The following is a 26,798-nucleotide window of genomic DNA, read 5'->3' on the forward strand; positions in this document are numbered from 1 at the left end:
ATTTGGTCCTGCCGTACATACCTACACGTACGCTACGGTCACAAGACGCAGGCCTCCTAACTGTCCCTAGAATTTCTAAGCAAACAGCTGGAGGCAGGGCTTTCTCCTATAGAGCTCAATTTTTATGGAATGGTCTGCCTACCCATGTGAGAGACGCAGACTCGGTCTCAACCTTTAAGTCTTTATTGAAGACTCATCTCATCAGTAGGTCCTATGATTGAGTGTAGTCTGGCCCAAGAGTGTGAAGGTGAACGGAAAGGCACTGGAGCAACGAACCGCCCTTGCTGTCTCTGCCTGGCCGGTTCCCCTCTCTCCACTGGGATTCTCTGCCTCTAACCCTATTACAGGGGCTGAGTCACTGGCTTACTGGTGCTCTTCCATGCCGTACCTAGGAGGGGTGCGTCACTTGTCTGGGTTGGCGCCCCCCTTGGGTTGTGCCGTGGCGGAGATCTTTGTGGGCTATACTCAGCCTTGTCTCAAGATGGTAAGTTGGTGGTTTAAGATATCCCTCTAGTGGTGTGGGGGCTGTGCTTGGGCAAAGTGGGTGGCGTTATATCCTGCCTATTTGCCCCTGTCCGGGGGTAGCGTCGGACGGGTCCACAGTGTCTCCCGACCCCTCCTGTCTCAGCCTCCAGTATTTATGTTGCAGTAGTTTATGTGTCGGGGGGCTAGGGTCAGTCTGTTATATCTGGAGTATTTCTCCTGTCTTATCCGGTGTCCTGTGTGAATTTAAGTATGCTCTCTCTAATTCTCTCTTTCTCTCTTTCTTTCTCTCAGAGGACCTGAGCCCTAGGACCATGTCTCAGGACTACCTGGCCTGATGACTCCTTGCTGTCACCCGTCCACCTGGCCATGCTGCTGCTCCAGTTTCAACTGTTCTGCCTGCGGCTATGGAACCCTGACCTGTTCACCGGACGTGCTACCTGTCCCAGACCTGCTGTTTTCAACTCTCTAGAGACAGCAGGAGCGGTATAGATACTCTGAATGATCGACTATGAAAAGCCAACTGACATTTACTCTTGAGGTTCTGACCTGTTGCACCCTCGACAACCACTGTGATTATTATTATTTGACCCTGCTGGTCATCTATGAACATTTGAACATCTTGGCCATGTTCTGTTATAATCTCCACCCGGCACAGCCAGAAGAGGACTGGCCACCCCTCATAGCCTGGTTCCTCTCTAGGTTTCTTCCTAGGTTCTGGCCTTTCTAGGGAGTTTTTCCTAGCCATCGTGCTTCTACTCCTGCATTGCTTGCTGTTTGGGGATTTAGGTTGGTTTTCTGTACAGCACTTTGAGATATCAGCTGATGTACGAAGGGCTTTATAAATACATTTGATTTGATTTGATAGTCAAGGACCGATAGGAATGTCGACTGAATATTTCTATAGAAGAAGCCAATTTTTAATCTCAGCTTCTTAACTAACTCGTCAATATGCTTTTTAAAAGACAGTTTTTCATCTATCCAGATATCTGTAAGCACAGACACAACCAATATGGACACCAACCAGAGTACATATGCTTAAATCATCAGTTATTTTTATGTGCTCTAGAGAACAACTTATACTTAGTTTTACCTGTATTCAATAATAATTTCAAGTAAATAACTTTTTCTGTTATACAATGCAGGCAGGCTGTAGTTCAGATAGAGCCTGGTCAACCGTGGGGAAATAGCATACACAACAGTATCATCGGCATACAAGTGCAGGTTACCATTTTTATTTACAGACAAGCCGATATTGTTTATGTAAACAGTAAAAAGTACAGGACCCAGAATCGACGCCTGCTGTACACACTTCGTAATATCCAGGAAACGTGATTTAATACCATCAGTAGATACACATTGAGTTCTATCTGTCAAGTAATTTTTAAACCATGCAGCCTGGTCTAGGCCAATTGAGGAAAGCCTCTGAATTAGCAGTGAGTGATCAACACTATGGAAAGCCTTTGACAGGTCAATGAAGAGGGCAGCACAAAATGTTGCCTTTTATCCATACAGTTAACCACATCATTTATAACTAGGGATGCACAGATATAGTGCTATGACCTGGTCTAAAACTCAACTGATGTACATTTAGAATACATTTCAAAGATAAAAATATCTTTACTGAGAATTAATCAAGGATTCTAATATTTTAGCAAGGCAAGAAGGTTTAGAAATAGGTTGATAATTATTTAGGTCACAAGGTTCACCACTTTTGTGAAGGGGTAGTACATGGGCCACATTCCAAACCTTGGGGATAGTACCAGATACAATCATGGGGGCAGAGAGCATCAGCAAAAATGGATCAAGCATATCTACCCTCAACAGTGATTTGCAAGACCCTCGTGTAGTGTTCGGTGGCCACATTCCAAACCTTGGGGATAGTACCAGATATAAGTGTCAGGTTAAACATATGGGTTAATAATTCAACAATCAGGGGGGCAGAGAGCATCAGTGGTGTGTCGGCCAAACAACGCCATTTACCTGTGACTGTATTCATGATACATCACTGCATCTTGTGCCTTATGACACCTCTACTGTGGGGCTCGATAACACCCATAAAACCTAGCGGTCAAACAGGGAAATGTTTTGTGTAGGCTTACCCTGGCGTGACGTTTTGATAACCATGTGAATCTCGGACAAGGTGACTTTTATCAATATATTCGGCACTATTCACTCGCAGATTTAAAAAAATGCTAATTAGCATCAAAGTAGACATCATGAAAAACTGTAAATCCCTGCAAGCTCCTGCATGTCATCTCTAGCTGACACCTTTGGTAACAGGTTTTATGTCAGTTTAAAACTTGCACAAGACAGTTCACATAATTATCAATTTAAAGAAATGTGGCCAATATATTCACTACTACATTTAGTTAACATTAGATAGTTAATCCAGAGATTCTTACCTTTGCCTTGGTTCGGCAGTCTCATCCAGATCAGCATGGCAGTTGTTCTCTACATATTGATAAAGGTCACCTTGTCCTAGAGAGATGTACACGGTTAGGTCACACCAGGGTCAGCCTACATGAAACACAGCCCTTATTGGAAGTGTTTCTAAACTCCCCCATGGGAAACATTAATGGTGGGAAAACTCATATTTGAAATCTGTCCCCAAATGCCAAATATTTTATAAAATCTCTAGGATTAGTCAATAACAAAAGTATTCTTACATCATAGGTTTATACAATGTAACCCCTGACCTTTTTCAGTTTATTTTATTCAACTTTTTAAACTGTTGTAACTGGCAATTAATGTGTAGGAATTTTTATTTATTTGCTTTACTTTAATGTTATTTTGTTTCTTAAGAAAATATACTTGTAGTGATGTCCTGTTTATTTGTTATTGTAATTTGAAATTGAATTTGTTAAAAAAAGTCACAGGTAAATAAGGTCTAGTTACCACCAATGAGACTGTAGTAGCTTAGTTAGGATAATTTTCATTACATTGCTATTGTATTTTTATTATGTAACAACCCAAAAGTTTATAAGCAAGCCCGTCTTGAACCAGGCACCAAATGCTAGCATATTATTAGTTAGTATTTATTGACAGACCACCTAACTGCAATAAGCTCAAAGTTTTCCTTTCCTTTCAGTCCAGGTGCATCAAAGCTGGGACCGAGACACTGAAAAACAGCTTCAATCTCAAGGCCATCAGACTGTTAAATAGCCATCACTACCCAGCTACTCATCCCTGCACCTTAGAGGCTGCTGCCCCCTATACATAGACATGGAATCACTGGTCACTTTAATAATGTTACTCCACCCTCCACCTTAGAGGCTGCTGCCCCCTATACCTAGACATGGAATCACTGGCCACTTTAATAATGTTACTCCACCCTGCACCTTAGAGGCTGCTGCCCTCTATACATAGACATGGAATCACTGGTCACTTTAATAATGTTACTCAACCCTCCACCTTAGAGGCTGCTGCCCCCTATACATAGACATGGAATCACTGGTCACTTTAATAATGTTACTCAACCCTGCACCTTAGAGGCTGCTGCCCCCTATACATAGACATGGAATCACTGGCCACTTTAATAATGTTACTCCACCCTCCACCTTAGAGGCTGCTGCCCCCTATACATAGACATGGAATCACTGGCCACTTTAATAATGTTACTCCACCCTCCACCTTAGAGGCTGCTGCCCCCTATACATAGACATGGAATCACTGGTCACTTTAATAATGTTACTCAACCCTGCACCTTAGAGGCTGCTGCCCCCTATACATAGACATGGAATCACTGGTCACTTTAATAATGTTACTCCACCCTCCACCTTAGAGGCTGCTGCCCTCTATACATAGACATGGAATCACTGGCCACTTTAATAATGTTACTCATCCCTCCACCTTAGAGGCTGCTGCCCTCTATACATAGACATGGAATCACTGGCCACTTTAATAATGTTACTCATCCCTCCACCTTAGAGGCTGCTGCCCTCTATACATAGACATGGAATCACTGGCCACTTTAATAATGTTACTCAACCCTCCACCTTAGAGGCTGCTGCCCTCTATACATAGACATGGAATCACTGGCCACTTTAATAATGTTACTCATCCCTCCACCTTAGAGGCTGCTGCCCTCTATACATAGACATGGAATCACTGGCCACTTTAATAATGTTACTCATCCCTCCACCTTAGAGGCTGCTGCCCCCTATACATAGACATGGAATCACTGGCCACTTTAATAATGTTACTCCACCCTCCACCTTAGAGGCTGCTGCCCCCTATACATAGACATGGAATCACTGGTCACTTTAATAATGTTACTCAACCCTCCACCTTAGAGGCTGCTGCCCTCTATACATAGACATGGAATCACTGGCCACTTTAATAATGTTACTCATCCCTCCACCTTAGAGGCTGCTGCCCTCTATACATAGACATGGAATCACTGGTCACTTTAATAATGTTACTCCACCCTCCACCTTAGAGGCTGCTGCCCTCTATACATAGACATGGAATCACTGGCCACTTTAATAAATGTTTACATACTGTTTTACTCATTTCATATGTACAGTATTCTAGTCAATGCCGTTCTGACATTGTTCGTCCTAATATTTATATATTTCTTAATATAGTCTTTTACTTTTAGATTTGTGTGTATTGTTGTGAATTGTTAGATATTACTGCACTGTTGGAGCTAGGAACACAAGCATTTCGCTACACCTGCAATAACATCTGCTAAATCGTTCTCAACCAACATCAAGGCGGTGACCCGTTCCTGTAGGTTCATGCTCTACAACATTCGCAGAGTACGACCCTGCCTCACACAGGAAGCGGCGCAGGTCCTAATCCAGGCACTTGTCATCTCCCGTCTGGATTACTGCAACTCGCTGTTGGCTGGGCTCCCTGCCTGTGCCATTAAACCCCTACAACTCATCCAGAACGCCGCAGCCCGTCTGGTGTTCAACCTTCCCAAGTTCTCTCACGTCACCCCGCTCCTCCGCTCTCTCCACTGGCTTCCAGTTGAAGCTCGCATCCGCTACAAGACCATGGTGCTTGCCTACGGAGCTGTGAGGGGAACGGCACCTCCGTACCTTCAGGCTCTGATCAGGCCCTACACCCAAACAAGGGCACTGCGTTCATCCACCTCTGGCCTGCTCGCCTCCCTACCTCTGAGGAAGTACAGTTCCCGCTCAGCCCAGTCAAAACTGTTCGCTGCTCTGGCACCCCAATGGTGGAACAAACTCCCTCACGACGCCAGGTCAGCGGAGTCAATCACCACCTTCCGGAGACACCTGAAACCCCACCTCTAAGGAATACCTAGGATAGGATAAAATAATCCTTCTAACCCCCCCCCCCCCTTAAAAGAGTTAGATGAACTATTGTAAAGTGGTTGTTCCACTGGATATCATAAGGTGAATGCACCAATTTGTAAGTCGCTCTGGATAAGAGCATCTGCTAAATGACTTAAATGTAAATGTAAATATGTGTTTGTGACCAATAAAATTAGATTTGATCAAGGCTTTTATTCATTCCAAGTTTATTATCAAGTTCTTAGAAAACATACAAATGATGTCACAGCTTCAGGTCTTCAGGCACGGGTCAGTCATGATAAGACAGGTAGACTGACCAATTAGATATTTTCTTCTGGCCCTTAGCTTTCGAAGAGTTATGGCAGATGACAGGAAAAGTATTTTACAGTCACTTGGAGACCACAGCATACACATTTGAATATAATGAACTCAGAATCAAGGGTTGTCTGTGTCTCCCGTGTTTACAACTACATTAATTTCACCAGTATACTAACTGTTATATGATCATGGATCAGGTACAGTAGGAACCATTTCATGGTATGTCACAATGAGAGAACTGTCAGTTCTTTTTTTGGGTTGCAACAAATGCAGATTTATGTGATGTCAGAAATAGGTGTGACGAATTGAGGTCACAAGAGAGAATTACCATTTTATGTGATGTCACAGAAAGCATTGACAGGAGAGTCTGGGTGCATCACAATAGTCTGAAATAGCTTCCTCAACTCCTTTCAGAAATCTGCACTTCTTACATAGTAGCAATCCAAAGCCATATGGTATTGCTTTCTCCAGTATTCTCTCATCAGTGTAGTTGAAGGACAGGAAGACACACAAACCCTTGATATTCCATGTCTTAACTAAATACAAGTTACATAAAAAAATAACGTAAGGGATTTGGCCAGCTTCTGGTTTCCATGCTGTCACGCCCGCCACCCACCCACCCACACAAAAACTAACCGTTAATAACACACTACTTGTAAACCATACAAGAAAAAAGGAAAAAAATATATATTTAAAAAAACAAGCCTTTTCTTTGTAAAATGAACAAGAGGCGAAAACATAGTGAAAACACTATTTACATGCAATTTACAATGGCACTTTATTGTAGAGGAAAGGTTCAAAAAATGTCTTGCTTTTTAAAAACAAGCCAGTGTCCCAGACAGGGTGTTTTTGAGTCTGTGTCAGTTTGCAGATACTTCTGAGAACGAGGAGCTGGCAAAGCAGAGTAACAGAACAACTGGTGCAAAGCTTAGAGTAACAGAACAACTGGTGCAAAGCAGAGAGTAACAGAACAACTGGTGCAAAGCAGAGAGTAACAGAACAACTGGTGCAAAGCAGAGAATAACAGAACAACTGGTGCAAAGCAGAGAGTAACAGAACAACTGGTGCAAAGCAGAGAGTAACAGAACAACTGGTGCAAAGCAGAGAGTAACAGAACAACTGGTGCAAAGCAGAGAGTAACAGAACAACTGGTGCAAAGCAGAGAGTAACAGAACAACTGGTGCAAAGCTTAGAGTAACAGAACAACTGGTGCAAAGCTTAGAGTAACAGAACAACTGGTGCAAAGCAGAGTGTAACAGAACAACTGGTGCAAAGCAGAGAGTAACAGAACAACTGGTGCAAAGCAGAGAGTAACAGAACAACTTGTGCAAAGCAGAGAGTAACAGAACAACTGGTGCAAAGCTTAGAGTAACAGAACAACTGGTGCAAAGCTTAGAGTAACAGAACAACTGGTGCAAAGCAGAGAGTAACAGAACAACTGGTGCAAAGCAGAGAGTAACAGAACAACTGGTGCAAAGCTTAGAGTAACAGAACAACTGGTGCAAAGCAGAGAGTAACAGAACAACTGGTGCAAAGCAGAGAGTAACAGAACAACTGGTGCAAAGCAGAGAGTAACAGAATAACTGGTGCAAAGCAGAGAATAACAGAACAACTGGTGCAAAGCAGAGAGTAACAGAATAACTGGTGCAAAGCTTAGAGTAACAGAATAACTGGTGCAAAGCAGAGAATAACAGAACAACTGGTGCAAAGCTTAGAGTAACAGAACAACTGGTGCAAAGCAGAGAGTAACAGAACAACTGGTGCAAAGCAGAGAGAGTGAAAAGAAACAGAATACAGAAGACTGGAAGATGTCTCTGCTTTCTGCTTCCAAACCCTGCATGTCAAAGAACGAGGAAGAATGCAGTGGAGACAGCAAGGAGTTTCCATGGCCATCTCTAGGTCTCAGTCTGTCCTATACTGGGACGATTGGCATATTCACAGACCTAGTGGCCAACTGTGCCATTATTCATGACTTTCAGTGGGTCCTGACCAATAGGGGCTACAGGAAAAGGGTTCCTGCCCCTCCCCCTCCGACCCATGGAAAGTTGGACATTGTGTGATGGGCCAAGTTTGATTTTTCAAAGTGTAGCGCAGCCGATATCTGTGCTCTGTTCTGCTGACGTGTGTTATGACGAGGTCACAACAGAAGGCAGGTTGGGCTCTGCTGGGCTCTGATGTTTTTTCGGCGCCGAAAAGAGATGGCCGCCTCGCTTCGCGTTCCTTGGAAAATATGCAGTATTTTGTTTTTTTATGTGTTATTTCTTACATCGGTACCCCAGGTAATCTTAGGTTTCATTACATACAGTCGGGAGGAACTACTGAATATACGATTAACGTCAACTCATCATCGTTCCTACCAGGAATATGACTTTCCCGAAACGGATCCAGTGTTTTGCCTTCCACCCAATACAATGGATCTGATCCCAGCCGGCGACCCTGTGCGACGCCGAAAAAGGGGCAAACGAGGCGGTCTCGTGGTCAGGCTTCGGAGACGGGCACATCGCGCTCCACTCCCTAGCATACTACTCGCCAATGTCCAGTCTCTTGACAATAAGGTTGATGAAATCCGAGCACGGGTAGCATTCCAGAGAGACATCAGGGATTGCAACGTGCTCTGCTTCACGGAAACATGGCTAACTCAAGGGACGCTAACGGAGTCGGTGCAGCCAGCTGGTTTCTTCATGCATCGCGCCGACAGAAACAAACATCTTTCCGGTAAGAAGAGGGGCGGGGGGGTATGCCTTATGATTAACGAGAAGTGGTGTGATCATCATAACAACACACAGGAACTCAAGTCATTCTGTTCACCTGATCTAGAACTCCTCACAATCAAATGTCGACCGCATTATCTACCAAGGGAATTCTCTTCAATCATAATCACAGCCGTATATATTCCCCCCCAAGCAGACACATCGATGGCCCTGAACGAACTTTATCTGACTCTTTGTAAACTGGAAACCACACACCCTGAGGCTGCATTCATCGTAGCTGGGGATTTTAACAAGGCTAATCTAAAAACAAAACTCCCTAAATTCTATCAGCATATCGATTGTGCTACCAGGGCTGGGAAAACCCTAGATCATTGTTATACTAATTTCCGCGACGCATATAAGGCCCTCCCCCGCCCCCCTTTCGGAAAAGCTGACCACGACTCCATTTTGTTGATTCCAGCCTACAAACAGAAACTCAAACAACAAGCTCCCGCGCTCAGGTCTGTTCAACGCTGGTCCGACCAATCTGAATCCACGCTTCAAGACTGCTTCGATCACGCGGATTGGAATATGTTCCGCATCGCGTCCAACAACAATATTGACGAATATGCTGATTCGGTGAGCGAGTTCATTAGGAAGTGCATTGACGATGTCGTACCCACAGCAACGATTAAAACATTCCCAAACCAGAAACCGTGGATTGACGGCAGCATTCGCGTGAAACTGAAAGCGCGAACCACTGCTTTTAACCAGGGCAAGGTGACCGGAAGCATGACCGAATACAAACAGTGTAGCTATTCTCTCCGCAAGGCAATCAAACAGGCTAAGTCCCAGTACAGAGACAAAATCGAGTCGCAATTCAACAGCTCAGACACAAGAGGTATGTGGCAGGGTCTACAGTCAATCACGGATTACAAAAAGAAAACCAGCCCCGTCGCGGACCAGGATGTCTTGCTCCCAGACAGGCTAAACAACTTTTTTGCCCGCTTTGAGGACAATACAGTGCCACTGACACGGCCCCCTACCAAAACCTGCGGGCTCTCCTCCACTGCAGCCGAGGTGAGTAAAACATTTAAACGTGTTAACCCTCGCAAGGCTGCAGGCCCAGACGGCATTCCCAGCCGCGTCCTCAGAGCATGCGCAGACCAGCTGGCTGGTGTGTTTACGGACATATTCAATCAATCCTTATCCCAGTCTGCTGTTCCCACATGCTTCAAGAGGGCCACCATTGTTCCTGTTCCCAAGAAAGCTAAGGTAACTGAGCTAAACGACTACCGCCCCGTAGCACTCACTTCCGTCATCATGAAGTGCTTTGAGAGACTAGTCAAGGACCATATCACCTCCACCCTACCGGACACCCTAGACCCACTCCAATTTGCTTACCGACCCAATAGGTCCACAGACGACGCAATCGCAACCACACTGCACACTGCCCTAACCCATCTGGACAAGAGGAATACCCATGTGAGAATGCTGTTCATCGATTACAGCTCAGCATTTAACACCATAGTACCCTCCAAACTCGTCATCAAGCTCGAGACCCTGGGTCTCGACCCCGCCCTGTGCAACTGGGTCCTGGACTTCCTGACGGGCCGCCCCCAGGTGGTGAGGGTAGGTAACAACATCTCCACCCCGCTGATCCTCAACACTGGGGCCCCACAAGGGTGCGTTCTGAGCCCTCTCCTGTACTCCCTGTTCACCCACGACTGCGTGGCCATGCACGCCTCCAACTCAATCATCAAGTTTGCGGATGACACTACAGTGGTAGGCTTGATTACCAACAACGACGAGACGGCCTACAGGGAGGAGGTGAGGGCCCTCGGAGTGTGGTGTCAGGAAAATAACCTCACACTCAACGTCAACAAAGCAAAGGAGATGATTGTGGACTTCAGGAAACAGCAGAGGGAGCACCCCCCTATCCACATCGACGGGTCAGTAGTGGAGAAGGTGGAAAGTTTTAAGTTCCTCGGTGTACACATCACGGACAAACTGAATTGGTCCACCCACACAGACAGCGTTGTGAAGAAGGCGCAGCAGCGCCTCTTCAACCTCAGGAGGCTGAAGAAATTCGGCTTGTCACATAAAGCACTCACAAACTTCTACAGATGCACAATCGAGAGCATCCTGTCGGGCTGTATCACCGCCTGGTACGGCAACTGCTCCGCCCACAACCGTAAGGCTCTCCAGAGGGTAGTGAGGTCTGCAGAACGCATCACCAGGGGCAAACTACCTGCCCTCCAGGACACCTACACCACCCGATGTCACAGGAAGGCCATAAAGATCATCAAGGACAACAACCACCCAAGCCACTGCCTGTTCACCCCGCTATCATCCAGAAGGCGAGGTCAGTACAGGTGCATCAAAGCAGGGACCGAGAGACTGAAAAACAGCTTCTATCTCAAGGCCATCAGACTGTTAAACAGCCACCACTAACATTTAGCGGCCGCTGCCAACATACTGACTCAACTCCAGCCACTTTAAAAATGGGAATTGATGGAAATTATGTAAAAATGTACCACTAGCCACTTTAAACAATGCCACTTAATATAATGTTTACATACCCTACATTACCCATCTCATATGTATATACTGTACTCTATATCATCTACTGCATCTTGCCATCTTTATGTAATACATGTACCACTAGCCACTTTAAACTATGCCACTTTATGTTTACATACCCTACAGTACTCATCTCATATGTATATACCGTACTCTATACCATCTACTGCATCTGCCATGCCGTTCTGTACCACCACTCATTCATATATCTTTATGTACATATTCTTTATCCCTTTACACTTGTGTGTGTGTGTAAGGTAGTAGTTGTGGAATTGTTAGGTTAGATTACTTGTTGGTTATTACTGCATTGTCGGAACTAGAAGCACAAGCATTTCGCTACACTCGCATTAACATCTGCTAACCATGTGTATGTGACTAATAAAATTTGATTTGATTTGATTTGCTGATGTCAAAGTGAGAGATAGAGGGTTGTTGTGCTGATGTCACAGAACTCTTTCACTGTGATGACACAAGAAGAGAACACGTGTCCAGGTTATTGTCGTGTTCAAAACACCTGGGAACTAGGAACTCTGACTTCCGACTTCAGTGCCTTCAAGACAACTGGGAAATGGGAAAAATAGTTTGAAATGGTCATCCAACTCTAAAACTCTGGCATCTTTCTAGAACTCCGACTTTCCGTGCTGAAGATCACAGACATTATGATTTGACCCAGATTTGACACAGCTCCTCCCACAGGATCATGATGTAATAGTCGGATGATGTAACAGTGGCACAACAAACAGGAGCAGGAGGAGCAAAACTGGAGCTCAAATGGCATTCTATCCTCCACATATTAGTATAATACCTTTTGACCAGTGCACTATATGGGGAATAGGGTGTGATTTGAGACTTGGCCAGAGCCTGCCGTGCCCTCTCCTACGTGATCTTCAGAGTGCTGCCCTCTCCTACGTGATCTTCAGAGTGCTGCCCTCTCCTACGTGATCTTCAGAGTGCTGCCCTCTCCTACGTGATCTTCAGAGTGCTGCCCTCTCCTACGTGATCTTCAGAGTGCTGCCCTCTCCTACGTGATCTTCAGAGTGCTGCCCTCTCCTACGTGATCTTCAGAGTGCTGCCCTCTCCTACGGGATCTTCAGAATGCTGCCCTCACCTACGTGATCTTCAGAATGCTGCCCTCACCTACGTGATCTTCAGAGTGCTGCCCTCTCCTACGTGATCTTCAGAGTGCTGCCCTCACCTACGTGATCTTCAGAGTGCTGCCCTCTCCTACGTGATCTTCAGAGTGCTGCCCTCTCCTACGTGATCTTCAGAGTGCTGCCCTCTCCTACGTGATCTTCAGAGTGCTGCCCTCTCCTACGTGATCTTCAGAGTGCTGCCCTCTCCTACGTGATCTTCAGAGTGCTGCCCTCTCCTACGTGATCTTCAGAGTGCTGCCCTCTCCTACGTGATCTTCAGAGTGCTGCCCTCTCCTACGTGATCTTCAGAGTGCTGCCCTCTCCTACGTGATCTTCAGAGTGCTGCCCTCTCCTACGTGATCTTCAGAGTGCTGCCCTCTCCTACGTGATCTTCAGAGTGCTGCCCTCTCCTACGTGATCTTCAGAGTGCTGCCCTCTCCTACGTGATCTTCAGAGTGCTGCCCTCTCCTACGTGATCTTCAGAGTGCTGCCCTCTCCTACGTGATCTTCAGAGTGCTGCCCTCTCCTACGTGATCTTCAGAGTGCTGCCCTCTCCTACGTGATCTTCAGAGTGCTGCCCTCTCCTACGTGATCTTCAGAGTGCTGCCCTCTCCTACGTGATCTTCAGAGTGCTGCCGTAGGTCTGCTGTACCACCACCTGCACGTTGTCCAGGATGAAGTCAAAGGCCATGCTCCACACAGACTCCACAGACTGCTGCATCAACCTGCCATGACATAAGACATGCCTTAGGCCTAACACACTTGAATATCTAATAAACTAAACACACATGAGAAAAAGAGAAAAACACTAATTGAAATGGAATCTCAACAACAGGGGTAGAATGATCCTCTATCCCCAAACAGGTCCTATTTGACCATGGCCGTGTGGTCCTTCACTGAGACAGAGGTGAAGAGGGGAGAGTTAGACCACGAATGGACCGTACCTCTTCATGTACTTGATGATCAGGTCAAGTTTCTCTAGGTCTTTGTCGTTGATCAGATCAGTGCAGTACTTGACTACCTGCAGAATGTCCTCCTCCATGGGGTCTGAGGGGGGAAAAGTACTTAGAAAAACGCAAAACTACATCTTTAACACAGTCAAAAACACAACTACAGTTGTGGCAAAAAGTTGAGAATGACACAAATATTAATTTCCACAAAGTTTGCTGCTTCAGTGTCTTTACATATTTCTGTCAGATGTTACTATGGAATACTGAAGTATAATTACAAGCATTTCATAAGTGTCAAAGGCTTTTATTGACAATTACATGAAGTTGATGCAAAGAGTCAATATTTGCAGTGTTGACCCTTCTTTTTCAAGACCTCTACAATCCGCCCTGGCATGCTGTCAATTAACTTCTGGGCCACATCCTGACTGATGGCAGCCCAATCTTGCATAATCAATGCTTGGAGTTTGTCAGAATTTGTGGGGTTTTGTTTGTCCACCCGCCTCTTGAGGATTGACCCCAAGTTCTCAATGGGATTAAAGGTCTGGGGAGTTTCCTGGCCATGGACCCAAAATATTGATGTTTTGTTCCCCGAGCCACTTAGTTATCACTTTTGCCTTATGGCAAGGTGCTCCATCATGCTGGAAAATACATTGTTCGTCACCAAACTGTTCCTGGATGGTTGGGAGAAGTTGTTCTCGGAGGATGTGTTGGTACCATTCTTTATTCATGGCTGTGTTCTTAGGCAAAATTGTGAGTGAGCCCACTCCCTTGGCTGAGAAGCAACCCCACACATGAATGGTCTCAGGATGCTTTACTGTTGGCATGACACAGGACTGATGTTAGCGCTCACCTTGTCTTCTCCGGACAAGCTTTTTTCCAGATGCCCCAAACAATCGGAAAGGGGATTCATCAGAGAAAATTACTTTACACCATTTCCCAGCAGTCCAATCCCTGTACCTTTTGCAGAATATCAGTCTGTCCCTGATGTTTTTCCTGGAGAGAAGTGGCTTCTTTGCTGCCCTTCTTGACACCAGGCCATCCTCCAAAAGTCTTCGCCTCACTGTGCGTGCAGATGCACTCACACCTGCCTGCTGCCATTCCTGAGCAAGCTCTGTACTGGTGGTGCCCCGATCTCGCAGCTGAATCAACTTTAGGAGACGGTCCTGGCGCTTGCTGGACTTGGGCGCCCTGAAGCCTTCTTCACAACAGTTGAATCGCTCTCCTTGAAGTTCTTGATGATCCGATAAATGGTTGATTTAGGTGCAATCTTACTGGCAGCAATATCCTTGCCTGTGAAGCCCTTTTTGTGCAAAGCAATGATGACGGCACGTGTTTTCTTGCAGGTAACCATGGTTGACAGAGGAAGAACAATGATTCCAAGCACCTTTTGAAGCTTCCAGTCTGTTATTCAAACTCAATCAGCATGACAGAGTGATCTCCAGCCGTGTCCCCGTCAACACTCACACCTGTGTTAACGTGAGAATCACTGATCACATGTCAGCTGGTATTTTGTGGCAGGGCTGAAATGCAGTGGAAATGTTTTTTTGGGGGATTTACTTCATTTGCATGGCAAAGAGGGATTTTGCAATTAATTGCAATTCATCTGATCACTATTCATAACATTCTGGAGTATATGCAAATTGCCATCATACAAACTGAGGCAGCAGACTTTGTGAAAATTAATATTTGTGTCATTCTCAAACCTTTTGGCCACGACTGTACTATGGCAGCAAATGTCCCCCTTTTTCCCCATAGATGGTAGTAAACGACCCACTCCCCATTCTGTACCTGAGATGGTAGTGACCCATTCTCTGAGTAGTGTTCGGATGTCCATGAAATCACAAGCTCCAGCCAGGGTGGGTTCAGGGCGAGGGGTGAACTTGGACAGAGTCTCTGGGTCGTCCTGCTGTAGGGGGGAGGTGGAAGGTCCATTCTCCAGCTGGATGGGGGTCAGTTCAGGCCAGTTTAATCACTATGCATCATTAATAAAACAGAAAACTTACCTTGGATAAGTGCTTAGGGGCTCACCTTGAGGCCATTGGGTAGGTCCCTGGGTCTGAGCACGTGTGGTAGGTCTTTGGCCGGGGTGTTTCCTGGTGGGCGGGGCCTCTTTAGAGGGGAGGGGCCTTTGTTGGCAGGGCTGTTGGCACTCTTCTTGTAGCAGTGCTTCATCCGACCCACCCCCACATGCTTCAGATGCAACAGGGGGTTCCTCTGGTCTGCTACAGAGAAAGAGAGAGGGGAGGGGTGGAGTGAAAGGTAGAGAAGGAAAGAGAGAGGTAAGGGGGCAATGCAATGGAAGTTTAATTTGATCATTAGTCGGTTCTATGGTTCTTTCCAGTGTATTGCTAAATGGCATATATATTCTATATTATATTACTGGTATACACTGATTGTACAAAACATTAAGAACACCTGCTCTTTACATGTCAAACTGACTGGGGAATCCAGGTGAATGCTATGAACTCTCATTGATGTCACCTGTTAAATCCACTTCAATCAGTGTAGGTGAAGGGAAGAAGACAGGTTAAAGAAGGATTTTTAAGCCTTGATACAATTGAGACATGGATTGTGTATGTGTACCATTCAGAGGGTGAATGGGCAAGACAGAAGATTTAAGTGTCTTTGAATGGGGTATGGTGTTAGGTGCCAGGCGCACCGGTTTGAGTCACGAACTGCAATGCTGCAGGGTTTTTGTTGATGGAATTTATAGGTTTAAATGAATGATTAGAATACTCCACCCTGAAACCATATAATTGTATGAAATTGATTAGAATCATAATTAATTAATGATGGGTGTGGTTTTAGTCAGTAGAATTATATATCCGTGAGTGTAGTTTTTAATCAGAATTAGGGTATAACAATATATCTGTACAATATGTCTATTATAGTATCTTAAAAACAGACTGTCTGAGCAAGATTCGGTGCCGACTTTGGCGGGGGGCCACAGAGTACTTCCCAGTACTTCTCCCTATTTTGAGGGAGGACGGGGAGTGATTCTCACGGACTCCCCTAATCTTTGTCGGCTGGGTAGCAGGACAGTGTGTGCGTAGGATACCTAACGTTTGTGTGCAAATGTATGTGCGTATGAATTCTGTTTGTGTGCAAGACTATGTGCGTAAGAAGCCGGTATAAAATGAATGGTTTTGTACAACTAACCAGGGCTCTCGTAAATAAACGTTCTGACTATCGTAGCTGGGCCTCCGTCTGATTCATTTCAACCAGTTTCCTACATATCCTGGGTTTCAGGCGGAGTAGTTCATTGAACTGGGTTTATGAACATTGAGAACATAATTCTCATAACAGTTTTTCACCCTCAACAGTTTCCCGTGTGTGTTAAGAATGGTCCTCCACCCAAAGGACATCCAGCCAACTTGACACAACTGTGGGAAGCATTGGAGTCAACATGGGCCAGCATCCCTGTGGAACGCGTTGGACACCTTGTAGAGTCCATGCCCCGACGAACTGAGGGGACCATTCTTATTAGGAAGGTGTTCTTAATGTTTGGTAAACTCAGTGTATATTATTGGATAGATATACTGTATTCTGCACTACTTTGGTCTGCAGTCTTACCCATGATCCTCTTGGCCTGGGCGTTCTCTATGCGGCCATACGCTGAACGCAGCTCCTCCTGGAGTTCTCTGGGGAGTGCTGCAAACACCTCCGGGTCAACCTACACACACACACACAGACAGAGAGACAATATGTGCGTGTTTATAGGGGGTGTTGGAGTTAATGAGAATGTTTGTGGGTGTGTGTGTGTACCTGGGAGAAGTCAGGCAGTTCCAGTATGATGCCTGTGGAGCCGGTCTGTCCAGACTGGTTGGGGATCTGAAGCACCAGTGCTCCTACAGGAGGGGCAGCGGGGGGAGGAGGAGAGGAGGGTAGAGGGGAAGATGAACAGGAAGAGAGAGGAGAAGAGGGGCCATGGTGAAGGGGGCGTTGGTGTGACCCGTTGTGGGTTCTCTCTGTGTCTCTGTGGGTCCAGGAGTGCTCCACCTGTTCTCTCAACTCTGCAGGCAAGGCCTCCAACACCGACCGGTCCACCTGACATGGACACAGACACACATGGACACACATACATGTTTCCTGGGAAACCTGTGTGTGAGGGTGATTTTACAGCCCAAAAGGCTCTTTAACAGCTTCTACCTCCAAGACATAAGACTGCTGAACTATTCATCTACCTCCAAGCCATAAGACTGCTGAACTATTCATCTACCTCCAAGCCAAAAGACTGCTGAACTATTCATCTACCTCCAAGCCATAAGACTGCTGAACTATTCATCTACCTCCAAGCCATAAGACTGCTGAACTATTCATCTACCTCCAAGCCATAAGACTGCTGAACTATTCATCAAATGGCCACCTGGACTATTTACATTGACCGACCCCCTTTGTTTTTACACTGCTGCTACACGGTAAGTTTGTATTCGGGGGATGTGACAAATACAATTTGATTGGACTTGAAATGATGCTTCAAAAACATAGCCAACCGAATGTTTTTTCAATGAGAGCAATGCACTGTTGAACTAGGGGTGAAGTACCTGTGAGGGAGGGGAGACCTCGATGCTGAGGTTAAGGCGTGTACCAACATGGTTAGGTGTGTGTGTAGAGGGTGGCGGCTCTCCTTTACTTGTCCCTGGGATTGGCTCAGCAGGCGATGTAGGGCGGGGAGTGGAGAAGGGGGACAGGACTCTGGCAGAGGAACTATTTTCCTGACTGGTGCATGTGTCAGTAACGGCGGTATTAGGTAGCGAATCTGAAGGGAGAGAGACAGCAGAGGTCGTTCTATGGCTCGATGACTGGCTCCTTGAGGTAACCACTAACAAGAGCTCACACACACACCTACCTGTATGGTTAGGTTGGGCGGGGTGGCGCTGGGCCAGCAGCTTGTCTCTGATGGATGTTTTAGGGCCCGAGGGGTCCTTGGGGACGGAGTGGACCCCCTCGAGGAGCTGCACCTGGAGGCCCACCCCCCTCAGATCCTGCACCTTCAGCCTCATTGTGTGGAACAGCTTGATGACCTCACTGGCTATCAAATGACCACAGTCTGTAAGCTGGGCCAGGGTCACTGACCTGAGAGAGGAGAGAGGGGGAGAGGAGAGGAGGGTAGAGGAGAGGAGGGTAGAGGAGAGGAGGGTAGAGGAGAGGAGGGTAGAGGAGAGAGGGAGAGGAGAAGAGAAAAGAGGAGAAGAGAAGAGGAAGACACACTCAATTATGTCCCCTCAGTGTGTTCCAGGAAGTGTCTGAAATCTGTCTTGCCTGCTATTTACTAAAACTACATACTGTGTACTAATTGTACTACAGACTATTTAGAACATACTATTTTTATTTTAAAAAACAAACAAACGCAGTGAGCAACAAATAACATCCTAGGCTGATCCATCCTGAGATTGAGCAACAAATAACATCCTAGGCTGATCCATCCTGAGAATGAGCAACAAATAACACCCTAGGCTGATCCATACTGAAAATGAGCAACAAATAACATCCTAGGCTGATCCATACTGAGAATGAGCAACAAATAACATCCTAGGCTGATCCATACTGAGAATGAGCAACAAATAACATCCTAGGCTGATCCATACTGAAAATGAGCAACAAATAACATCCTAGGCTGATCCATACTGAGAATGAGCAACAAATAACATCCTAGGCTGATCCATGCTGAGAATGAGCAACAAATAACATCCTAGGCTGATCCATACTGAGAATGAGCAACAAATAACATCCTAGGCTGATCCATACTGAGAATGAGCAACAAATAACATCCTAGGCTGATCCATACTGAGAATGCCTCGTAATGTTCAACTGCGTTGATTTAACGCCATTCGTTTATTTATGCGCGTCCTCTATTGATTATCAGCTGTTGTCAAACACACGCGAGGGTGAAAAGACGATGCTCTTCCTCAACAGTGTGCAGCTAAATGTACTAGATGAAGAGCTGAAATGAGTATGACATCCTGGCATTTAAAGCATACTTCATTTTACATACTATAAAATGTTATATTTTGGCATTCCCAAAGAGCCTACTATTTATGGGTATTCAGACATGGCCATTTGTCTCGCTCACCTAGCCAAATTGTCACAGGTGCCATGACCACTGTAGTTGGATGGCTCCACCGGGGCCCCTGCCTTACAGACCATGACCTTTAGGGTCAGCCTGCGACCCCTAAGCCCTGCCCCCCGCAGACGCTTCTGCACCTCAATGGACAGGTGTGTCAGGAACGACTCCGCCTCGTCCACCTGGTGAGATAGAGAGAATTTAGAGAAAGAGAGAATGGAGAAAGTGACAGAAAAGCCTGTCACTTTGAACAGGCAAAGAAGAATGTCTGTTCTTCAGCAAATATTCCATTCTGAACTATCTGAATATTCTGCCTCCTTGAATAAGCCCCAGTCCTGATCAGTATAAACCAGTTATGACCTGCGTGGACCAGATCAAACAAGCTCTTACCAGTGTAAACCGGATTAAACAGTACCTGTGTGAAGCGGATGTTGTAGTTCATCTCAGCCGAGACAGACTTCCTCTCTTTCTCACTACGGACGGGCCGGTCGTCCAGACCTCGGCAAAACCTGAAGAGGGTCTGACCAGTGCGAGGGCCAAACTCCTTCTGCAGCCGCTGCAGAGACACCTGCTGCAGGTCCCCGCATGACCTCACACCCAGAGATGCCAGTTTACCACCCATAGAACGGCCCACACCTGAGGGAGACGAGGGGAGAGAATTAGAGGGATGGGTGGAGAAGGAGAGATGGAGGGTGTAGAGAAGGACAGTTTGTATTTTGGAGATGCACAAGAAAGATGATCATCAGTTGCAGAGTAACTGTGTGTGTGGTGTATGTGTGGTGTATGTGTGGTGTATGTGTGTGTGGCCAGCAGGTGGTGCTGTAGTGCCTCACCTGGTAGGCTGGTCACCGTCTGGTCCCTGATGAAGTCATCCACTTCCTCTGACCTCAGGAGGTACTGTCCGTTTGGCTTAGCCTTCCGGGTAGCCATTCTCGCCAACAGGATGTTGGACCCTGGACAGGTCAGAGGTCACAGAGGTTAGACAGGGTGTAATACAGTGGGAGGGAAACTATGATGCCCCTCCGTTTCCAAATGCTTCCTCCCTTGTTGTGCCAACAGAATCACTGGCATAATGCACTTGATCTTTCTTTGGTTTCCTATATGGAGTCAACCCAGACAGTCTCTCCTGGGATATTGTACGTTACATGTCCATTTCGCTGCGCACAAGTTAAACCTAGTCTTGAATGATGCCAAGATAAAGCAGAGATAAGGGACTGTTGATATTGCAACCACACAACTCAAACGCCGGTTCACCAGTTTGAACGAAATCGCAAAACGCTTTTTTTGTTCAGGCCCTGAAGAACTGTTGTCCGCTAAAGATGTTTGCATTTGCCAATTTATTGGTTGTCCAGTATCCAGACGACCTGTCCCCAGATTCCAATACAGTTAACCTCTTTCCGTAACGTGTTGAGGCCCGGAAATTAAGGAGAATGAGAGGCTCAATTAAAGATGTTACAGAACTGCTACATTTTGAAGCACCACTCCCTCCTGTCCAGTTTCCCTGATACGGCTATGGCAATCAAGCTGTTTTTACCATCCCTGAAACTGTCGCTTCTGAGGAGAAATGATTTTCTCAACAAAAAAATCCTAACTAACTAAAGAAGCATTAGGCTCTTGGTCTGATGCACTTTTGAACAGCCAAGTCAGCTCCACTGTCGCTGCCTTCACCATGGAATGTATTCACCCATATCTCTTTATACTTTCAATCAGTGAAACTTTTTATTTTTCAAGGCCTGAGGCACATTTCAGTCACATTCCTGAAGACCAAGAAACAAACAAACACAAAAATTAAAAAGGTTCATTAATAACTTTTTTGTAGGGTTACTGCCAAAATGATTTATTAAATAAATAAAAATAGACATTGATGACAGGTATATGGGCCCCCAAAGCATTGCAGGGGTCTAGAGGGGTGTCCAGTACGCCAGCGTACACAATGTGACTCGGGTGGCAGAGGAAGGCACTACTCACCCATGCCCACTGAGGCGGAGCACCCAGTCCTCTCCCTGACGTCTGCCCGGATGGCACTGGCAAGTTCATCTGGTGTAACACTCAACTCAGCCAGCAGGGCAGAGCTATCCACCAATGCCTCGTCACAACTCAGGGCCTCGATGTCGTGAGAATAACTAGAGAGAGAGAGAGAGAGACAGAGAGAGAGAGAGAGAGAAGAGGGAGAGAAAGAGAGAAAAAAGAGAAAAGTTAAATCAATTTGTTCTCTAATAGATGAGATTGTGCTACAATCCTACCAAGTAACTAATAGTCATAGATGACAGGTATATAGAGAGAGAGTGTGAGTGAGTATCTGTTCATCCATCCGTACCTGGCGAGGGTCTCGTACATGGCCAGGGCTACCTTCTTGTAGGCCTGGAAGTCATAAGGGACAGACTGCAGGGAGGGACACAGTTGTTTGGCCTGGCCAAAAAACATACCGTTCCTCACCCCCGCCAGCCTGACAGACAGAAAGAGAGACCACATATTACTATAGGGTAGAGTGTACGTGTGTGTGTGTGTGTGTGTGTACGTATATGTGTTGTACCTGGCCTCATAGCTACAGGAGGCGATCTCAGCCATAGAGAGGGCAGCAGTATCCTGGTCAACACTGTTGCCATGGGAGATGTGACTCTCCGTCTCTGATGATGTCATTTCCTCCAGGTCCCCATCCTTCCTCTCTGACACAGCTGGATAGGAGTATTTTTTCTGGTAGTACTGCAGCTCCAGCTGGTGGTCAACACCAGCCCTCTGGGCCACTCTGCCTGGACCACGGTTACTGGTCACCGCTACAGACTTCCCTGGGGGAGGAGAGGAGGGGGTGCGGTTAGTGGGCACTTGGGACGAGAATAGAAAATATGATAGAGATACTTGAGTGTGTGCGTGTATACCTTTGAGGTCTGGTCTGTGTCTGATCCCCACGGAGACAAAGAAACAGTCCATGTCCACATGCAGGATACAGGACTGAGGGCCAGGAGCAGCTGACAAACCTGGTCAACAGACAGACAGACAGACCAGGAGACAGACAGACCAGGAGACAGACCAGGAGACAGACCGACAGACCAGGAGACAGATAGACAGACCAGGAGACAGACAGACAGAGCAGGAGACAGACAGACAGAGCAGGAGACAGACAGACAGAGCAGGAGACAGACCAGGAGACAGATCAGGAGACAGACAGACAGACCAGGAGACAGATAGACAGACCAGGAGACAGACAGAGCAGGAGACAGACAGACAGAGCAGGAGACAGACAGACAGACCAGGAGACAGAAAGTGTTAATACCCCTTGACTTACTCCACATTTTGTTGTGTTACAGCTTGAATTCAAAATGGATTAAATTGTTTTTTCTCCCCTCACCCTACACACAATAACCCATGACCAAGTGAAAACATGTTTTAAATTTTTTTTGAAAATGAAATAGAGAAATATCTAATTTACTTAAGTATTCACATCCCTTTGCTATGACACTCGAAATTGAGCTCAGGTGCATCCAATTTCCTTTGATCGTCCTTGAGATGTCACTATAACTTGATTGGACATGATTTAGAAACACCTGTCTATATAAGGTCCCACAGTTGACAGTACATGTCAGAGCAGAAACTATACCATGTCCAAGGAAGTGTCTGTAAATCTCCGAGATAGAATTGTGACGAGTCATATATCTGGGAAAAGGTATAAAACAACTTCTAGAGTGTTGAAAGTTTCCAAGAGCACAGTGGTCTCAATCATTGGGAAATTGAAAAAATATTGAACTACCCAGACTCTGCCTAGAGCTGGTCGTTCGACCAAAACTGAGTAACCGGGCAAGAAGTACCTTGGTCAGAGGTGACCAAAAACCCAATGATCACTCTGACAGAACTTGGCTGAGATGGGAGAACCTGCCAGAAGGACAACAGTATCTACAGCACCTCATCAATCTGGGCTTTATGACAGCACGCCTGGAGTTTGCCAAAAGGCACATGACAGCACGCCTGGAGTTTGCCAAAAGGCACATGACAGCACGCCTGGAGTTTGCCAAAAGGCAGATGACAGCACGCCTGGAGTTTGCCAAAAGGCACATGACAGCACGCCTGGAGTTTGCCAAAAGGCACATGACAGCACGCCTGGAGTTTGCCAAAAGGCACATGACAGCACGCCTGGAGTTTGCCAAAAGGCACATGACAGCACGCCTGGAGTTTGCCAAAAGGCACATGACAGCACGCCTGGAGTTTGCCAAAAGGCACATGACAGCACGCCTGGAGTTTGCCAAAAGGCACATGAAAGACTGAGATCATAATGCAAAAGATTCTGTGGTCTGATGAGACACAAATGTAACCCTTTGGCTGAATGCAAAGCGCTATGTCTGGAAAACATCAGGCACAGCTCATCTGTCTGGTGGAATTATTTTCAGCGACAGGGACTGGGAGGCTGGCAAGGATAGAGGGAACAATGGATGGAGCCAAAGGCAAATCATGATATAGGGATGCTTTTCAGCGACAGGGACTGGGAGGCTGGTAAGGACAGAGGGAACAATGGATGGAGCCAAAGGCAAATCATGATATAGGGATGCTTTTCAGCGACAGGGACTGGGAGGCTGGCAAGGACAGAGGGACCAATGGATGGAGCCAAAGGCAAATCATGATATAGGGATGCTTTTCAGCGACAGGGACTGGGAGGCTGGCAAGGACAGAGGGAACAATGGATGGAGCCAAAGGCAAATCATGATATAGGGATGCTTTTCAGCGACAGGGACTGGGAGGCTGGCAAGGACAGAGGGAACAATGGATGGAGCCAAAGGCAAATCATGATATAGGGATGCTTTTCAGCGACAGGGACTGGGAGGCTGGCAAGGATAGAGGGAACAATGGATGGAGCCAAAGGCAAATCATGATATAGGGATGCTTTTCAGCGACAGGGACTGGGAGGCTGGTAAGGACAGAGGGAACAATGGATGGAGCCAAAGGCAAATCATGATATAGGGATGCTTTTCAGCGACAGGGACTGGGAGGCTGGTAAGGATAGAGGGAACAACGAATGGAGCCAAATACAGGCAAATCCTCGATGAGAACCTGCTTCAGAGTGCAAACGACCTTAGAATGGGGCGAAGATTTACGTTCCAAAGGTACAATGACCCCAAGCATAGAGCCAAAGCAACAGTGGAATGGCTTCAGAAATGTGAAAGTCCTTGAATGGCCCAGCCAAAGCCCAGACTTGAATTCCATTGAATATGTGTGAAGACTTGAAGATTGCTGTTCACCAGCTACCCATCTACTGCAATTTAACAGCTTAAGAAAATATGCAAGGAAGAATGGGAGAAAATCCCCAAATCAAGATGTGCAAAGCTGATACAGACATACCCAAGATGACTCAAAGCTGTAATCGCTGCCAAAGGTGCTTGTACAAAGTATTGACTCAGGGGTGTGAATACTTATGTACATTTGATATTTCAGTATTTCATTTTCAATACATTTGCAAAATGTTCTAAAAACATGTTTTCACTGTCATTATGGGGTATCGTCTGTGAGAATTTTATTGTATTTCATCCATTTTGAATTCAGGCTGTAACAACAGAATCTGGAATAAGTCAAGGGGTATGAATACTTTCTGAAGGCTCTGTACACAGCTATTCATGGTCCGCAAAATGCGCCACACTCAAACAAACCCTGATGACATTAACAACATGCAGAATTTCCCCTATGACATTTAAGAGAGGAGAGTGAGAGGAGTGTGTGAGTGAGAGAGTGAGTGAGATAAGAGAGGAGTGTGTGATCGAGAGAGAAACAGACAGACAGACGGACATGACTGGACTGAGTTATCAGAATTCACATACCATCGGACAGAGACCATCCAATCCATCCCTTCCAAACACCCACCCTACAGCTCCTTACCCTCTCTCCTCTGGCGTCTGAGCCTGTCTCTCCCGGGGAAGGTGGCGCCCCCTGTGGCCCTCCTCCTGCTCTGCAGCGTGTTGACATACTCAGAGAACTCACTCCTCCACGTGGAGATGTGGTGTAGACGAGAGTGGCAGTAAAACTCTGCGATGATCCCCCCGGTCTTCACCTTTGCTGATTGTTGGTCGTGGTGCGGAGGAGCGTAGTTTGAGGGAATGGGGTTGGCTGACAGGCTGTTGGTTTCCAGGGGGGTGGGGTTAGAAGGAAAGGTGTTGGCTGATAGGCTGTTGGTTTCCAGGAGGGTGGGGTTAGAAGGAAAGGTGTTGGCTGACAGGCTGTTGGTTTCCAGGGGGGTGGGGTTAGAAGGAAAGGTGTTGGCTGACAGGCTGTTGGTTTCCAGGGGGGTGGGGTTAGAAGGAAAGGTGTTGGCTGATAGGCTGTTGGTTTCCAGGAGGGTGGGGTTAGAAGGAAAGGTGTTGGCTGATAGGCTGTTGGTTTCCAGGGGGGTGGGGTTAGAAGGAAAGGTGTTGGCTGATAGGCTGTTGGTTTCCAGGGGGCTGGGGTTAGAAGGAAAGGTGTTGGCTGATAGGTTGTTAGTTTCCAGGGGGGTGGGGTTAGAAGGAAAGGTGTTGGTTGATAGGCTGTTGGTTTCCAGGGGGGTGGGGTTAAAAGGAAAGGTGTTGGCTGATAGGCTGTTGGTTTCCAGGGGGGTGGGGTTAGAAGGAAAGGTGTTGGCTGATAGGCTGTTGGTTTCCAGGGGGGTGGGGTTAGAAGGAAAAACATTGTGGTGGCTGCCATTCAGACAGACAGGGGAAGGGGAGGGGTTTGGGTTAGCAGGGGGGAGTTGTTTCTCAGGAGGGAAATCTGATTGAGGAGGGAGATCCAGAGGGCGGGATGCCGAGACAGCCATCGTCTCCTGATAGGTGGGCGGAGGGGCCTTGGGTCTCTGTTCATTGGCCGGTTGTGCGTGGTGTCTGTGGTGAGAGACAGGGGGAGGTCTGGGTGTGTCATGTTGGATAGGGGGTTTGGATAAGGGGCTGTCAGGCTGTGGGGGTATGGATTGGAGAGTATGGGGTAACCCCCTGTCTGGAGTGGGTGTGGGTCGTGTGGGGTTTGGGGAGAGGTCCAGAGACTTTATGGCACCATTCACAGGATGGGCGTGACCGTTGGTCAGAGTGGGGTCATTCACCCCTCTGGGAGTTCTGACAGGACAGGGGTCCTTCACCCCTCTGGGAGTTCTGACAGGACAGGGGTCCTTCACCCCTCTGGGAGTTCTGACAGGACAGGGGTCCTTCACCCCTCTGGGAGTTCTGACAGGACAGGGGTCCTCACCACCCAACTCTTGGACCCCGTTCATTTTGACGCTCCGAGTCTTTTCATAAGAGGGCAGTAATGATCCATTCCTATCGGACAGAGAGAGAAGTGAGAATTAAGAATCACAACATGGAACC

General features: G+C 46.7%; 1 protein-coding gene across 3 annotated transcripts in view; it reads right to left on the bottom strand.

Moving 5' to 3' along the window:
- Positions 1 to 12,932: 12,932 nt before the first annotated feature.
- The window catches only part of LOC139546358 (uncharacterized), a 36,396-nt gene continuing 22,530 nt past the window's right edge, over positions 12,933 to 26,798 (bottom strand). For 2 of the 3 annotated variants that reach the window (XM_071354648.1, XM_071354649.1), the window contains 15 exons: positions 25,345 to 26,750; positions 22,365 to 22,463; positions 22,022 to 22,274; positions 21,806 to 21,934; positions 21,457 to 21,611; positions 20,322 to 20,441; positions 19,904 to 20,124; positions 19,498 to 19,670; positions 17,969 to 18,500; positions 17,190 to 17,471; positions 16,998 to 17,097; positions 15,453 to 15,643; positions 15,213 to 15,363; positions 13,419 to 13,521; positions 12,933 to 13,199 (listed from right to left, as the gene is read on the bottom strand). In XM_071354648.1, coding sequence (XP_071210749.1) covers positions 13,088 to 13,199; positions 13,419 to 13,521; positions 15,213 to 15,363; positions 15,453 to 15,643; positions 16,998 to 17,097; positions 17,190 to 17,471; positions 17,969 to 18,500; positions 19,498 to 19,670; positions 19,904 to 20,124; positions 20,322 to 20,441; positions 21,457 to 21,611; positions 21,806 to 21,934; positions 22,022 to 22,274; positions 22,365 to 22,463; positions 25,345 to 26,750 — 4,027 coding nt within the window. In that variant the 3' untranslated portion in view covers positions 12,933 to 13,087. Of the gene's footprint in view, positions 13,200 to 13,418; positions 13,522 to 15,212; positions 15,364 to 15,452; positions 15,647 to 16,997; positions 17,098 to 17,189; positions 17,472 to 17,968; positions 18,501 to 19,497; positions 19,671 to 19,903; positions 20,125 to 20,321; positions 20,442 to 21,456; positions 21,612 to 21,805; positions 21,935 to 22,021; positions 22,275 to 22,364; positions 22,464 to 25,344; positions 26,751 to 26,798 lie in introns of all 3 variants that reach the window. The other variant, XM_071354650.1, reaches the window with a different exon arrangement.

Source organism: Salvelinus alpinus, chromosome 20 (genome assembly GCF_045679555.1).
Source record: "Salvelinus alpinus chromosome 20, SLU_Salpinus.1, whole genome shotgun sequence".
NCBI classification, from domain to species: Eukaryota; Metazoa; Chordata; class Actinopteri; order Salmoniformes; family Salmonidae; genus Salvelinus; species Salvelinus alpinus.